Raw genomic sequence first — 16,053 nt, forward strand, 5'->3', positions numbered from 1 at the left:
CTACAAAATCATCTCTGTGAAATCTTTTCCCTTAATATGGAATTTTAATGTTTCCCCTATTTGCCTGTCATTTGTGGCTTTATTCCACTCTCCTATTTACAGCAATATTTAATAAACTGATTGTCATTTTAACAGGTTCAAAGACAGAATTAATACAGATAGAATTTAATAATTTACATAATCAATTTTCCAAAAATCGTCAAATTTTGGTCGCACACAGAAATGTAAGCAATGCTCATAATTTGCCAGAGCTGTCATTAAATTACACGCCTCTCTCCAGTTCAGAGAATAAACATTTTTGTTTTCCCGCAGATGAATTCCAGATACATTTTATTTAACATGACTTAAAACCCCAAATACTTTATTCTGGGCAAATGGCTGCAAATGTTACGTTTGAGATGTGACAGAGAAAGACGGTAAATATTTTGCATTCGATATGTGACATTTAAAAATAGATGCAGATTCTAATTCCATCAACTAACCAATTCATTAACTAATCTAATATTCAGTCAACATGTTGTAGGCTCAGCCAGGCTTGAAGAGCCAGTTGCAAATGGCTGATAGATCTTGCTGTAACCTTCTTTAATCCACTTGTACATGAAATGTTATTTTGAAATGAGAATTATTGAACTTCCTGTCTTCCTTTAGTCATCTCTGCAAACTTGTGGAAGCTGGATAAGGAGGCATTTACTCTGCCCTGCTTGGGGGGGGGGGGGGGGGGGGGGCTGACAGATTAAACAAGATCAAATCTGATGATGTAACCCAGAATTTCCAGAAGTTACGGGAGGTGGTAAAAACCCAGTAGCTGCCATCAGAAGTTAATCTTCCCTCTGAAGGCATTTTGCCCATCAAACAGAATCCTCCTCAAATCACATCATACCACACTCATCGCTCATTCGTGGCTGAAACTTTGTGAACCTCCACAGGCAGCATGCGCACCTCAGGCCTGACAGCTCGTCAAAAGCTGTGACGGCTGAAGCAGCTCGCCTCTGAGGCCCACTGACATTCTGCTTCAGGTGTCCGTGTGTTTGTGTACAGAAACACAAACCATTTCCTTGCAAAAGCAGCCAAAATATAGAAAAACTGGCCTTTATTTAGTCTTTATACATATGGCTTAAGCTTTTCTTTTATTACAAACAGATTTTTACAAAAGATTCTGAAGACTTAATCAACCACAGTTGAAGAGAGTCATGAAGAGGTTGATGACACTGCAATGATACGTCTACAATCTCATACGCCTGCAACCACGAAGCAGTCACAGGGTAAAAACAGGAGGGAAACAGTTGTAGGTACACCGCAGTACAACATCAGACGACAGGGATGAACCAGGTGGAGTAAAGTCAGCCGAAATGCAAAACTACAGAGCGGACATGATTCCGCAGCCAACGATGATCAGGTCTCAGTATGTCTCAGTGTTTACACCCTGTTGAATGGAACGTTTGATCTCTCAGCTTTACAGCAGACACCGATCGCTGTAACATCGAGGCCCCGAAAAGTTTGAGCAAAAATAAAAGACGGCAAAGCAAAGGCCAGGTCATCATTATTTCCCCGTGCTGTGTGATCTGAAAGATGGCAGTAACTTCTAGTCATCAGCCACTACAATACATTTCTAAACATGAGCCTTTTTTTTAACATTTCTAATTACTACAATATAGTTCCTTCAGTTATTTGATTCAGTGGAATTAGAAGACAGAATCAAGAGTATCAAACGCATACTTAAAAATCATTAACACCGCATGACATTAGATTGCACTGCATCTAGGTTCAGTTTTCAATAATCCAACCCTTGACCCGAATAAAAAGTTGGTTTCATATTCCAGACAGGCTTGAAGGTTAAGTCCATCAAGTAGACTTCAGGTCAGAGTTCCTTTCATAGAAGGTGTTGCATAAACAAGATATCAAGTCTTTTGCATACGGTGGTCTGCAGCGTGGTCTCAGTCTCATGTCTCTCTTCGTGCCTTCTTCTTCTTGGCTGGCTTAGCTGCTTGGCTCTCCTCAGGTTTTTCTGTAGGAACAACATAGACATGCGCATGGGATTATAAATTCAATTACGGGACTTTCTGTTTATATTTTCAGAGAGGAGGCAAAAATAGTAGTCACAATGTATCATGAGACAGAGGTGCAGAACAGCACTGTATCTGAAACCGAAATTGGATAGAATAATCAGAAAAGACTTTCAGATTTGGATTTATCACGGTGGATAAGAACTGATAAAGACACTGAAGGTCTAGGAGACGTAACTCGTGCAATGAAAGGGTTCCAGTCACGTGGGGGGCTCTGAGAAAGAGCACAGCTCTTAGATTTTGGCTAAAGAAAAAAAAAGTAAGTTTCTACTAGAGTCCAACCAAGTTATTTAATATCTTGTTAATCCTGTATTTTGGGATCCTACGCCAACCCACTGTCCCCAGAGAGTTAAACAAGCTTTCAAGTCTTCACAAATACTTGACAGTCCATTTTTGAGGTTTGAGGATTTGTGCTGACTCAGATACCTGAAACTGAAACCACATGTGCCGTCAGGTCTGATTCAGCGACTGTCACATTTGGAGGTTGAAGAGCGCTGCGTCAAATATATACTATAATATCAAATATGCATGTCCTTATTTTTGATTCACCATTTTTGGTATGATCTCATTTTCATACACAGTATCTTAATCTGGCTCATTGTGCCTTGTATGTTAAGCAGTTTGTCACATTTCGATGCCTTTAGATTTTATAAGTGATAATTTTTCAATTGAAAAATGCACATGAAGCTTAAAAAAGAATTCAGCAAAACAAGTCACCCTTTTAGCCTTCTACTAAAAACAATCCTACTCATCGGAATAATAAATACATACTAATTGATAAAAAGACTTGCAAGAAAATATGAGGAAATATCCAAACCTGCCGTGTACTGGACACGCCGTGTTGTAAGTGTAAACAAGACTAAATGTTGCCCAGAATGTCAACACTTTGTCTGGAATACAAATACTTTGCAAAAGTAGAAAACACAAGAGGTATAAAACACAAATTCTTCTACAGACTTTAATCTACAGCTTATTTACATTCAATCTACAAAATTTTGTCCAAAATGGATAAATAGCTGAAGAGTAGTTAGATCAACCTTTTAGCAGCAAATCAGGCACAGCGTTTCAGGGGCAAAATGACGAAAATTTGAGTTATCAATCTGGTGCCACAGTGCCATCTACTGACTGATTGGTGCCAAATTTGGTTCAGTGGGTCACGGGGATATCAGGGGTCCCACTCTTTCCCTGAGTTTATTTTCCAGGACTTTTCTAGCGGCTACAGAGACAAGTTATGACATCATACACTGACACATTTCTCTGTCCCCCTCATACTCTGGAAGTATTCTTTCCCTCAGTTGTAACTTGCATGTACCCAGATTGTTTCCATGTTTATTACTCAGCCATTTGATGTGCAGTCTATGGCTAAAATTTAGAACAGAGAGGAGGCTGTGGCTGCAGGAGAGAAAGTCTAACTAAATAGTCTAAGTCTAACTAAACATTCCCTCGGACAGAGTCAGCTCACGTCAGGTATTCTATTGTTGAAACAAGACTCAAGTTCGTACAGGCCTTTATCTAGTAAAGGATGGATCCTGGCTTACTCTGTTGTGTTGGAGCAGGAAGATAGTTCTGCTTTGCAGTGGGCTCTCCATCAGTTGGCTTAGGTGGCACTTGTGTGACAGGGGGCTTCTGGGATACATTGTCCTTCACTGGTCGCTGGATTCTCACCTAAATGAGAGGTAGAAATACATGTATCCGCAAAAACTGCTGTAAAAATGTGACTGCTGACAAAAAAGAACTTTGCACGTTGATCTTAGAAGAACAGAAACAGTTCTAAAGCCTTTTTGAGAGGATTCTGATACTGCAGAAGCACCACTGACCTCCACAGCAGCTGCTTTGACAGGCTGGATGGAAGCAGTGTTCTCCTGGACAGGTGGGGGCTGCTGCCTCTTCACCTGGGCAGGGGGCCCCTCCTTCTCTGGCACTTCAGCCTTTGAAGATTAAAACAGACACAAGCTGAGTTTACATCAAGCCTTCAAAAAATAAAGATACAATCAATTTGTATTTTGGAGTAAATTACAAGATAATACAAGGCTGACGATGCAGTTTGCGGTATATTAAGGGATCACATCGTGTTTTTTCCCTATTATACTGTTGGATGCAGTAACATGTTTCAGTTGAGCTATGAGCCACCAAGGCAAGTATGTGCACAAGCAGCTACCTGGCCAGACATTCCTCCCTCCTCAGCAGCCTTCTTCTTCTTTTTCTTCTTCTTTTTCGCTTTAGCTGCTCCATCAGCAGCAGTCTCTCCCTTGTCCTTGTCATCTTCATCATCGTCCTGAGAAACACAAATAAAAAGACGACTGAGAAATATTTACATGTCAGATTTCCAGAGGGCGCACCATGAAAACTAAGATTCATGTGGGATACAGGGAGAAACTACCTACTGATTACCTACTAGGGCACCATCTGGTGGTCATGACAACAATGATGAGAGATTGTGACATTTTTTCTGATGAAACTTTTTTGTTTTGTACCATTATTAAGAGCATTAGGGAGGAACAAGGACAGCTTTCTTGGGGCTTGAACCCAAAGGAGTCCTCAATTACCCGACTGTTGTTTCTAGGTAACTGACATGATGCACGGCTGTGTCACAAGCTAACTTACAGCAGCTTCAATTAGCAGACTGGCCTTAGCAGGCTCAGAGAAAGGCCGCTCCCGAGTGGGTCTGGGCTCAGCGGTGGGCTCCTCATAGTTGCCCCAGGCTTCAGAGGGAGCGTTCCAGTCTGAACTGGGGTCCACTGAACCTCCATCTGGAAAATGCAACAAAGAATCAATGTGGCTAGGTTAAGGAAAAGTGAAATAACAGAAAATGAAAGATAATATAATTTCCTTACTGAGTCCAGACCACTCGTCATCTACTCTGGCCTGACTGAGCCAGTGCAGATCACCAACAGACTGCGGCTCTATTCACACATACACATACAGACAGTAAACCATCAAATGATGTGAGCCAAGGAACTACGATGGGAGTATTGGGGCAAGGGATGAGGGGGAAAAAAAAAGAGGAAAAGATTGTTTTTCATCATACATTGAGGAAAAAGTGGGAATGTTGAGAGGAAAGTGGAAGATCGTTTCTTGTGCTTTTTCAGAATAAAAGAATAATCGTAACCTTTCCAGATTAAAGTCTAACCTCCAAGATGATATGAACACCAGGGCTGTCACTTTGACGCATTAATTAGATGAATTAATTACACTGCAAATTAATGTGTTATAAAAATTAACGCAAGATTAATTATAGTACTTAGGTCAGGACTTAGGTTTTCTTCAATCACCAATAAAAATCCATCCATCCATCCATCTTCTTCCGCTTATCCTGTTTAGGGTCGGGGGCGGGGAGGGGTTCACCCTGGACAGGTCACCAGTCCATCGCAGGGCCAACACATAGAGACAGACAACCATTGGCTCTCACATTCATACCTACGGTCAATTTAGAGTATTCAGTTAACCTGGTCCCCTCACAGTCTTTTGACTGTGCAGGAAGCTGGAGTACCGGAGAGAACCCACACAGGAACAGGGAGAACATGGAGACTCACACAGAAAGACCCCATGCCTGTGCCGTGGGACTCGAACCCAGAACCTTTATGCTGTGAGGCGTGAGTGCTAACCACTGCACCATCGTGCTGCCCACCAATAAAAATGTGGATTTCAAATCTTCTCTTCTTGGTGTATTAATTTGATTTAACATGCACTACAATTTTGTAATTCTAATTCTTTATTTGGGGACCTTAAGCAGATATGAGAATAAAATACGACTGATTAGATTAATTACATAGCCTGTAATTAATTCGATTAATTTCTTTTAATCGCCTGATGGCACTAATAACAAACATATATGAATGCCTCCCCAAAATACCCTGACGAGATGAATTAGTAAAATTGTGGTTCAGAATCAGCTTTAGTGACAAAGAAATTATTTTTTGTTCATAAACAGTGTAGTTGTCAGACACTCCCTTCACATTACTCCCTGCATGGACAGGAGTTGACTTTCTTCTACACATTTCTGCTTTATTCTCAAAATGCAAAATGATGAAAGATCTTCCTCTTCTGATTTACTTTAACTTTATTCTCCTTATTTTCACTTTATGGAAAAAAATCTTCCTAATATTCTGAACAATTGGTCTTTTTTCCTCAGCATTTACTTTTCCTTGAAGTGCGCAATGGAAAAAAATCCTCCACCTCTCGTTTGTGTTCCTCTTTCCCGGCCCTAATACTGCTTAGCAAAGACCAGCCCGACTCATTGCAGCTATCTACTACACACTTACCAGCACCACCAACGCCTAAGTTAGTAAAGGACACCAGATTTAGATCAGAAGTCGGGATCCCCCTATCAATCACAGTCCAGGAATCTAAAAACAAAACAAAACAAAAAAATGTTAAAAAAAAAACTTTCACCAATGCCAAGAGTCACAATTAATCCAAAACAACAGTGGATTGTGAGGACTGGTGGATTGTGCTGCTGCTTGTGTGTTCCTCTGAAACACATTACTTCAAATCATGTTGTAACATTTCTGTAGTTTCATAGTTTCAGGGTAACTGTGCCTTTCCCCTTACAACCCCAGTTTGTAATTGATTTCACTCCATTCAGATTCCTTTTCTCTGTGGGAAACCAATCAACTTCATTTTCAACTTCTGAAAAAAAATCTCTGTATCATGTATGTAAATAACATTTATAGAAACACGGGGGAGGGGGGAGCTCGCTCTGTGTTTGTTTGGTATTTACAACGAACGTCAATGGAAGTGACGTCAGGCAACAACGCTTTCTGCACCTTTAAGTAACCTGATGAGGGGCCTCTGTACTCATGACAGTGTGAAACCTCTTTCTGTCCTTTTCAAATAGTTCACCTCTTTCTCAATAAATTCTGATTCAAATGTTGGAGAATACTTAAAAAGAAATATTCAATTTCAATCACAGATCAAATTTGAATGCCGATAGCTTCCCTAAGGTTGTTTGATGATGAGCTTGTCTGGCGCTTTGTGATGCACTGAATCATAATCATATCATCACTCACTTATTGTGGAATCATGCCATAACCGTTTCCACGGCACTGAGTTTGATACGGTGCGTTATTGTTAAAAAGATCTCAATGTGTCTGTCTGACGAAATGCTTACCAAGCAGAAACTGATCCTTAGAATCAGTTTGGGACATCTCTAGTTTTTTGCTGTCAATCTCCGTCCCCCACAGAGATGCTGGTTCTCTACTGGGTGTCCAAGGGCCTGTCTTCAGCGCAACAGTGGGAGGAGTAATTTTGACTGCCATGTCAGTCACACCGGCAACCATCGATGTCACTTCACTGCTGTTAACTGATACAGAGAGAAACATCTGATACTATATGGGCAGATCAGGTTAAGGATACATTTGATAGACCATGGACTTCTGATATACTTAGGTTCAGAAAAGTAACCGTCAAGGGGCAAAGCATTTCCTGCAGGCTGTTACCTTCGGGTACAACTGCATCGGCCTTCTCGGCCTTCACTTTTGAGGATTCTCCTGAGAAGAGAGGATTTGACAAATCAATATAAAACTCAGTTACAGAACTTGTTTTTCCCTTAATGGCAGTATTTACAGATCATCCTGACAACTTAACTGTAAAAGAACTGAAGGATGACAGAGATAAGACTCTTCATCATTTTGAAACTTCTTGAAAAAATTATACAGAACTTAAACTTTAAAAGTTTCTAATAGCCACCTTTTTTCTTCTTCTGGCTGGTAGCCGAGGATGCTGCTGAGGCCTTGGGCTGCTCCTGTGGTGGACTCACGGGTGTGTCCCCTCCCCCAGGACTGGCTGATCCATCACTAGAACCCTTATCCTTCTTTCGTTGCTCACGCTTCTCCTTGTTGCTGACCTTGGTCTCCCATGTGCCTGGGAGGTTAACATTGAGCAATGTTTCAAAATGTGACGAGGCTTCATTGCAGTATGGATTAGGGGTGTAATATGGTATGGATTACGCTGGATAAGGGAATGGAGTTTCTAGATAAATTCCTCACTGCATTTTGCTGAGAAATAAGGCTCACGCTTGCCCTGCTGATCGACAACAACTCCGTTATATGGCAAGATTTTTTTCTCCAAGGTCACAATAATGCCATTCCTTCTATAATAAATACATGATTTTACATGTTTCCAGAAAAAAGTCTAATACTTATGTTAGTCCAACTACAGTGGGACCTCTAAAATACACATAAATAGTTTAGCCAACTGAAATAGCACTATTCAAGGTGGAACTAACACGCCTAGATTATTGGGCTGCCAACCTACGTTCCCAGGATGTTGGGGTACTTGTGGTTCCAAGGGTCTCCAAAAGTAGAGTGAGAGCCAGAGCCTGCAGTTATTATGCTCCCTTCCTGTGGAACCATCTCCCAGTCTCACTCTGGGACACAAGGATTTCTGAGCCAATAGCATAAATACATTGATATCACGTGTTATCAATGTGTCGTCACCAACCTAAGGAACTCAGGGGTTGGATTAACTGGAGAAGTGGCTGAAAAACGTATTTGTGCATTCGGTTGTCATTGAGGATTTTGCTAAATTTGTATATAATAATCAAATTATTACAAACTCTTACTACACCACAAAATTATTCCTCACTTATTCCTCCTGTCTCATGACTGCTATTCCAGCTTTGACAATATATGGTTGCTTTTATCACCCTGGCAACCCGTGGAATGGCTCAGCGCAGCAAGAGTGAGTGCGACACCTGCTGACCTGGAGTTGTAAATGTTTTCCATTTCCCTTTTAAAAAGAGATTGTGGACCTAATCTTAGTGTCCTCAGGTAACTTTTGTTGTGATCCGATTCAATACATATCAAAGTTGAGTCGATAATACAGTTGGGAACCCAATTACTCCAGAACTCATGTGCTTCAATTTGCCCCAAACTGGCCTGCTGTTCTGCAAATGTTCTCACTGCAGAGCTGAACCCCCTTGAATGTCTCAAGAGTGGACAGTGAAGGGGGGAAATCATCATGGTGGATAAAACTACAGCAGAAAGCAAATCGGAAAACATCCAGCTGCTCTGATCTCATCATCCATGTGGGACACTACACACACACACACACACACACACACACACACACATTCTAAAATGTGCTTCTGGCTCTGCAACGTAATACAAAGAGCCACAACTTCAACTGTGACCATTCACTCCAGAGAGTCAACTGGTCACTCACTCATCATATATAATGTATGCAAGAACATGAGTGGGTTTTTTTTTCAAAGTGACAAAAAAAATTAGAGTTCTGCCACCATTGTGCTCCAAAGCAACTGACAGTAAGTATAGCTGGATTAGAACAGTGCATGTAAAAATGTGTGATGAACTGGTGTCACTGACAGACAGAAATCATTGAAAACAGGACACAAATAAGACAAACACTGATTTATCAAACTAGATATGATGTGGTTCACATTTGACCTTCCTCTGGTTCTTTGCCATCTGCAGTCACGGACTTTGTCTCCTTCACAGCTTGTTTGGCTTTCTTCTTGGACCTCTTTACCTGGAAAAGAAACATAAAAAGACAGACAGAAGAAGAGAGCACTGGTTTATTGCACAGGACATTAACCTAGGAGTTTAAAAAACAGAATGGCTGTGAATGAAAGAAGCAGCACTTGCCATTTCATTTCCGAGAACTACAACTGGGCAGGAGACCATGCACAGTCATCAAATCAGCATGCTCAAGGCACATCTATTTATAAATTCAAGTAAATCCACTGCCCCAGACAACCTGTTACAATCCATGTTTGTAACCACTTCCATGCATCTACACCATTAAGTCTCAAACGCCACTGGGAAGTTACTTTATGGTATCCATGGGCTAATGGAAATGCCACACCTCATGCTGCATTAAGCTTGGAGTCAATTTTGGGGGGTTTGCTGCATCTGCAGGTTAAAAGCTGTAACCCTACACTGGTACAGTGGCAGCTGGTCTGATTACATCATTGCAGAGTGACAGAAAGAAAGTGTGGCGTTTCCTCTGCTGCTTTATTGTATAAGAGGACCCCGCGATTATTAAGATTCGCTTGCTACAGCATGTACAAGCATAGTACATTTATCAAGATGGACAAATCCACCGCAACTTACATCAGCAATTTTTTCACTCATGGCTTCTGCTGGCGGCGGCTGGTGATGTGGCACTATCTCCTCCGAAACCATGGCTTCATCCTGTGGTTCAGCGACAGTTCTTCCATTTGGCTGGGCTTTCTAAATAAAACACGTCAAGAAAAATGAGGAGGGATATGAAAAGTTTCAGCAACATTATTTTCAAATATTAAATTCATGAATAAAAAACACACAAAGCCCGGTGGAACATTAGTCTGAAGCTAACTTAGCTAATGTTTCAGCAAATATATTCAGCTGTCAATGGGGCGTTAGCGTGACAGCTAGCCATGCTAACGCTATAGCTGTCAAGGATGTGATGAGGGCTATTTTTGCATTTACATGCCTTTTCCAACTTTTTCTTCTTCTTCTTCGGTTCGTCGGATTTGATAGGTTTGCTGGCACCTCGCTTTAATTCATTGCCATCGTCCACAGGGTTTACAGCGGGTCGTTTCTTGAAGAGAGCCCGGCACGTTGAGGCCCACAGAGCGACCATCAGCACCAGCCCGATGCATGCCGCTAAGAGGATCACCCATGGCGAAATAAGCTCGTGGTTCAGTCCCAAATCCACGCCGAGTTCGGAGCGCAGCAACTCCTGGCCTTTAGACAACAGTTCATTCAGACGAAGAGTTAGCAGCTTGACCTGCTGAGAGGCCGCGTTCTGCCACTGCTCCATGGGTATGATTTCGAGACAACAGACCGTTTCGTTGTGACTTGCCTGCCGCTATCGGTTGCGCTAGTCTGTGGTACTAGCTAAAATTAACGGAACGACTTTGACATGATGGAAAACAATACATGTACCCTCCTCTCCTCCGCCAGCAACATCGGCCTCAGTAGGCAGCCCGCTAGCTAGCTAGAAAAATAGGACAGCAGCGATAGCTAGTTAGCCAGAAAGCTAACGGATATCATAGTAAGACAATGTGAAACCGTCCGCTGACCACCACAATGCACCCTCTGTGACCGCGAGTAAAGCAGGTTCACCTCATATGGCTCGGTTTTGACTGGAGGAGAAACGATGCCTTCAAGGGTTACTGGTAAATTAGATATATCTCGTTACCACATGTTTTCGTGAGAAATGTTAACGCAATAAATAGTTAATAGGCTTATTACCTCGAAGGCTATATGCTTATATTTGTATGTTTTAAATAAAAATGATACTTATGTTTGTAAACACTTTAAATGTACCATCCCATGGACAATCCGTCACTTAAAATTCCACATTAACGCCATTCTCCTTGTGAAGAATTGTTCATGATATGGTATATTTTACTTATTTACCAACATTTTTCTTTACCTACAAATGTCACATACTCGGACTTCCCCATTCTTATTGATATGTTCAGATATTCCTTTCATTAACAAGGTCATTGAACGCATCAGAAGGTCTGGGCCGTTCAAGTAATATGGGCGGGGTTATTCTTTGTGCCACGGTGATTGGCCAAAAAACTCAGTTCAAATAACTCCTACCACTGAACATCGGCGGTTGGGGGTATTTTCTTTGAAAGCAGAAGGACACTTACACTATTAATATACTGTACATCAAGACGACTTGTTTTAATATATTTGTCTTATGCAAACACATTTGCTCTAAGGCATTCGGGGAAAACAGCTGACATAATTACTGAAACAGTTCTACTTATGTACACTCCTATGTGTTGCCTGTAGAACAATCGTTAAAACTCAGCTGGCTGAAGCTGGTTGATTAAATGTTTAGCACCACATCCCCTAACAAATCAAAGTATGCAACACTTATAATTCAACAAAAAAGTAAGTTTGAGACAATTTAAGAATGAAGTTTATACTAAACATAAAACAGGTCAGGTATAATTCTAAAGCGGTTTCCATTACTTGGGTCAAATATTGTCACAGGTAGGCAGCCTCTTCTTGGACTAATATAAACTAATTAAACATTGAAGAAAAAAAAAAACAGGACTGGACTACATTTTTGCATCCAAGTTTATTTTGAAATTCCCTACTCCCCCTGTACAAGAAAAAAATGACTTTCCAGAAAGGCAGCAGTGAACTGTCAGTGATAGTACTTTTCTTGGGAAGGAAAAAACTAAATTATAATCACAGTGTGTCTTCTTTTAAATACCTCTACTGCTGTCGTCTTTGGCTGGGTTTCGGCAGACAGCTTTCTGTCAAACCAAATTTCTGGGAAGCAAGGTTTATGCCAATATAGCAGAGCTGTGGGTTTTACATTTTACAGTGCCAATGCAGGAATGTTCTGGACTGTATACATCTTCTTCATTAACATAAAAGAAAACAAAACAAAAATTGAAATAAAAATAACAAGTCGTTTGTGTTCACAACACAAACAAATATTACCGTCTGGGGAGATAGCGACAGTATGTCGAATTTCATAAAATTGTATAGACAAAAAATAAATCTACAAAAATGGAGCTAGGTAAATATTACACAACAGTAAACATGTTTTACTTTTTTAAACTCTTTTCTGTCGGACTTCTAAACAAAACCAAAATTCTTGGTCTTAATGGCTAACAGGAGTTTCTGTTTGAGTATCTGTTTTGAAGAATAGAGTGGCACGTAGAGACGTGAGATGCAGGTGTTGGCTGTGGGGAGGTGCTGGTCATCTGGAGGCCGGATGGTGATGGAGGGCATAGGCTGAAAGCCCTCCTCACTGGCTGGCAGAGATGGGCTGGAGGTCCAGAAGTACACCTGAAGACAAGGAAAATAATCAGCCGTTTGTCATAACTGTAATGATTTCCAGGAAAACAGCATCATTTTTCCATCTGCTCCCAATCCAGCTCTCAGCCTTACAAATTGCTGCTTCAAATGTTTCTAGTTGAGAATAAACTTGAGATAGTCTCTGGTATATTCATTGTTGATCTGATGGATATTATCACCATTATTAAAGACATAATTCCCCCAAAAAGTATACTTTGCCTTTCATGTACTCACAATTAGGTATCTTGAGCACACAAATTCATTTTTCCCTCCTGCCTTCCTTTATGCCTCCAGAGTGCAGAAAGATCCAGCCACACATATTTAGCTTGAGTCCAACAGTACCCCATTGCCACCGACCAAACTGCCCAAAAATGTCTATTTACAAACTCTCAAGCGTATCCTCTTGTATAATCCATGGTTTATTTGTCCAGCCGTACACCCAAAAGTCCACAAAAACAAACTCTAATCCTTTCTGTTCAGCACTACTTTGAAAGAGCCCCACCTGCAATCCCTCATCCAGGTCTACATGCCTTCTCGCCCGCTATGCTCTGCCTGTGAGAGACGGCTGGTGCTCCGATGCCCAGCATGGCCCTAAATCTCTAGCTAGACTCTCCTCCTCTGTTGTTCCCAAATGGTGGAATGAACCTCCCAACTCTGGGAATGTGTTGAATGTTGAAAGATATTGTTTATGTTGAATTATTGGTCGTGGTCAGTTGTGGTTAAATTGAATTAAGAAAAACAAAACACAATTGGCACTTCTTGTGCCACTAGATGGCAGCACCTGCCAATCAAACTTGAAGCACTTTGTCGTACTTGAGAAGGCTTTCCCTTCAGGCTACTTTCTTGCCTGTGTTGTACATTGCTTTGGACAAAAGCGTATGCCAACTGTAATTGTAGATTGTAGTAGATTCAACTGAAGGCACCAGCTGGTCGGACATGTAGTTTGTGTAGGGCAGGATAAAGATGATTTTGATTATATCAGATGATGCAGTTGGGAGCTTGTAAACTGATATTTTTGGGCAGTTTTGCTGTGGTTAATCCCCAGATCCGAATTGGCTTCAAGCTAAATATGCTTGCCTGAGTATCTGTTAAAATATCTGAAACTAAGTAACCCACTTCAGTGCTTTAAAGACAAAATACACTTTTAGGGTTAAGTATTGCTTTATGCTCATTCAAAAAATGTGGGGGGACAAGGAGATCATGGTAAGAAATAAAACATGTTAAACACGTAGAATGAGTCCCAAAATTTACAATAAAAAGGGGGGGGGGGGCTCCAAGTCACTTAACACCTTTTTCCTGCTCATTTGCCAGAAAAAACATGCATTGGGACCAAAGACCGAGATATATCTTAATGTTTATGTTCTATGGTAGAGTTATTTTTTTACCATCAGTGAGTGAGATAAAAGTTACACCAGTCCAACAGAGTAGATCCATATTCATGTATGAATAATTTGAGTGAGTCACTGTTTTGAAGAACTGTGACTCTGAGAACAAACTTACCAAATCTTGCCTCTCAGTCATGCTCATCTTCTCCACTATGGACCAAAACCAGCGTTTAAACTGTAGTAGTTTGTCTGCATTTTCCCCTGTTGGATAAAAAACAAGGTTTTACTTTGTAGAATAAAGCCAACATGTACAACAGTACGGCTTCTTCACTGAGTAAATGTAGGAAACAGGTAGGAGGAAGCAGAGATCAGCTGTACCAGACTCATCATTGAAGGAGGTGAAGCTGATGAGCATCTGCACATTGACTTCTCCACAGCCGTTAACCAGCAGCCTGAAGTCTTCTGCAGTGAGGTCCTCCAGGGCGTTTTTAGGAAGCACATCCAGCAAACCCTTCCTCATCGCCTTGGACACACAAGAAATCATTGCTTTATTTGTTTCAGTGACTCAATCATATCAGTGCAAGTGTGTTCAATTCATTTGTGTATTCATAGCCAAGTAACTCCTACACTTGAAGTATACTGGGAATACAAGGGGCGCCATGTTTATGGAGGAGGTTTTTTAACCTGCTTGGTCTGCATGTTACAACAGTACTAGGAATTTTGAGAGCCATTAGGCAGGATACGCCAGATTTTATTGCCTGGATTCTGACGGACAATATTGGCTGCTCAGCTCGTATATTAGTTCAACAGGATTATGGATTCACAAAGCCTTAAATATTTTCATTGCATTGCACTACTGCATCTGATACAATAAGGTATCTCTTCTAATGATTATTTAAAAAAATTTATTTTGTTTTTCACAATCGACGGTGTGTTGTGCCACAGAGCACCCCAGAGTATTTCAACAGCAACATTATAGATGTTCAAAGTACTTCACTTACATGGAGAGGTTGTTCAGCTACCACCAACATTCTGTGCTCTGCATACTTCCTCACATATTCATACACATTGAGGGGAGTTACTGGCATGTTGACCCCACCAGACAAAAGCTCCACCTGCACCGGGAAGAACACATCAACAACAACAGATTTCAGAGGAAATAATTACCATCCACAGTTCAAGTGCGGTACAGAGCAGTGGTTTCAAAGTCTCAGATATTTGGGACTCCACTTATAAAAAGCTTGGAATAAGGCCCCTTATCCTTCCTTACATTAATTATAGTATCATTTCTGGATCTTTTCTAGGATCATTTTTATGTTATTTGACGGCCAAAGACAAGACAGCCTAACACTGCTGCATTACATAACTCAAGAGACCAACAAATACATGAACACAGTCTGCCAAGACTTTCTTAGTTTTCACTGCATTAGTTAGGAGGACAAACAGTCCTCCAAACCACTGTAACTAATGTAGCTACACGATGATGTGCTACACGATGTCACTCTTGATAACTTTTGTATACTTTCATCTCCATTCACTGAGCTGAGAATGTGAGACTGTCTGGAGACCCCCCGGGGAGGCCCACGCACACTTTTAAAACCTTCGGTACAGCATATTCATTTAAAAGCACTGTTAAGAATTCTATAATGCTCATGAATTTTTTTGAATGAAACTGAAAAGCCGGCCAAGGTTTGTGGTGGTTTTATGAGGATAGATGTAAGAAGGAGAAACTAACCCTACGATGAGAATATATGAAAATATTTACAGTGCTTTATGCTTGCCTTTTGTTATGTTCAGTGACCGTTCATGTTAAAAAATAAGTCCAAAATTCTCCTCTCCAAAAAACTGTGTTTCAACAGACATTAGTGCATTTAAAGAAAATATCATATC

General features: G+C 40.9%; 2 protein-coding genes across 8 annotated transcripts in view; both read right to left on the reverse strand.

Moving 5' to 3' along the window:
- Positions 1–1,068: 1,068 nt before the first annotated feature.
- On the reverse strand, positions 1,069–11,156 carry LOC147253828 (protein LYRIC-like). Of its 2 annotated transcripts, XM_086219133.1 has the most exons (13): positions 10,497–11,156; positions 10,136–10,255; positions 9,470–9,551; positions 7,752–7,925; positions 7,502–7,552; positions 7,174–7,365; positions 6,326–6,409; positions 4,898–4,966; positions 4,668–4,813; positions 4,222–4,338; positions 3,881–3,991; positions 3,602–3,728; positions 1,069–2,005 (listed from the first exon to the last, which is right to left on the reverse strand). In XM_086219133.1, the coding sequence occupies exons 1-13, from the start codon at positions 10,824–10,826 to the stop codon at positions 1,941–1,943; spliced, it is 1,668 nt and encodes a 555-aa protein (XP_086075259.1). In that variant the 5' UTR covers positions 10,827–11,156; the 3' UTR covers positions 1,069–1,940. The 2 variants fall into 2 exon arrangements, with proteins under 2 accessions (XP_086075259.1, XP_086075260.1); XM_086219134.1 differs by lacking the exon at positions 4,898–4,966.
- Positions 11,157–12,088: 932 nt separating this feature from the next.
- Positions 12,089–16,053, reverse strand: part of ubr5 (ubiquitin protein ligase E3 component n-recognin 5) — a 44,916-nt gene continuing 40,951 nt past the window's right edge. For all 6 annotated transcript variants that reach the window (XM_086219137.1, XM_086219140.1, XM_086219139.1 and 3 more), the window contains exons 55-58: positions 15,165–15,278; positions 14,542–14,686; positions 14,339–14,424; positions 12,089–12,829 (exon numbers count right to left, since the gene is read on the reverse strand). In XM_086219137.1, coding sequence (XP_086075263.1) covers positions 12,617–12,829; positions 14,339–14,424; positions 14,542–14,686; positions 15,165–15,278 — 558 coding nt within the window. In that variant the 3' untranslated portion in view covers positions 12,089–12,616. The remainder of the gene's footprint in view (positions 12,830–14,338; positions 14,425–14,541; positions 14,687–15,164; positions 15,279–16,053) is intronic.

The sequence above is a fragment of the Aulostomus chinensis genome, chromosome 11, assembly GCF_037954235.1.
Source record: "Aulostomus chinensis isolate RoL2024-O1b breed Wild chromosome 11, RoL_Achi_v1.0, whole genome shotgun sequence".
In the NCBI taxonomy this organism is placed as follows: domain Eukaryota; kingdom Metazoa; phylum Chordata; class Actinopteri; order Syngnathiformes; family Aulostomidae; genus Aulostomus; species Aulostomus chinensis.

Coding starts and splice junctions, on each gene's coding strand:
- LOC147253828 (XM_086219133.1), bottom strand. CDS start 10,826: ATGGAGCAGTGGCAGAACGCGGCCTCTCAGCAGGTCAAGCTGCTAACT. Junction 7,366..7,501: donor CGATGCAGTTGTACCCGAAG/GTAACAGCCTGC, acceptor TCTCTGTATCAG/TTAACAGCAGTGAAGTGACA. Junction 4,339..4,667: donor GTCTGCTAATTGAAGCTGCT/GTAAGTTAGCTT, acceptor TGTGTTTCTCAG/GACGATGATGAAGATGACAA.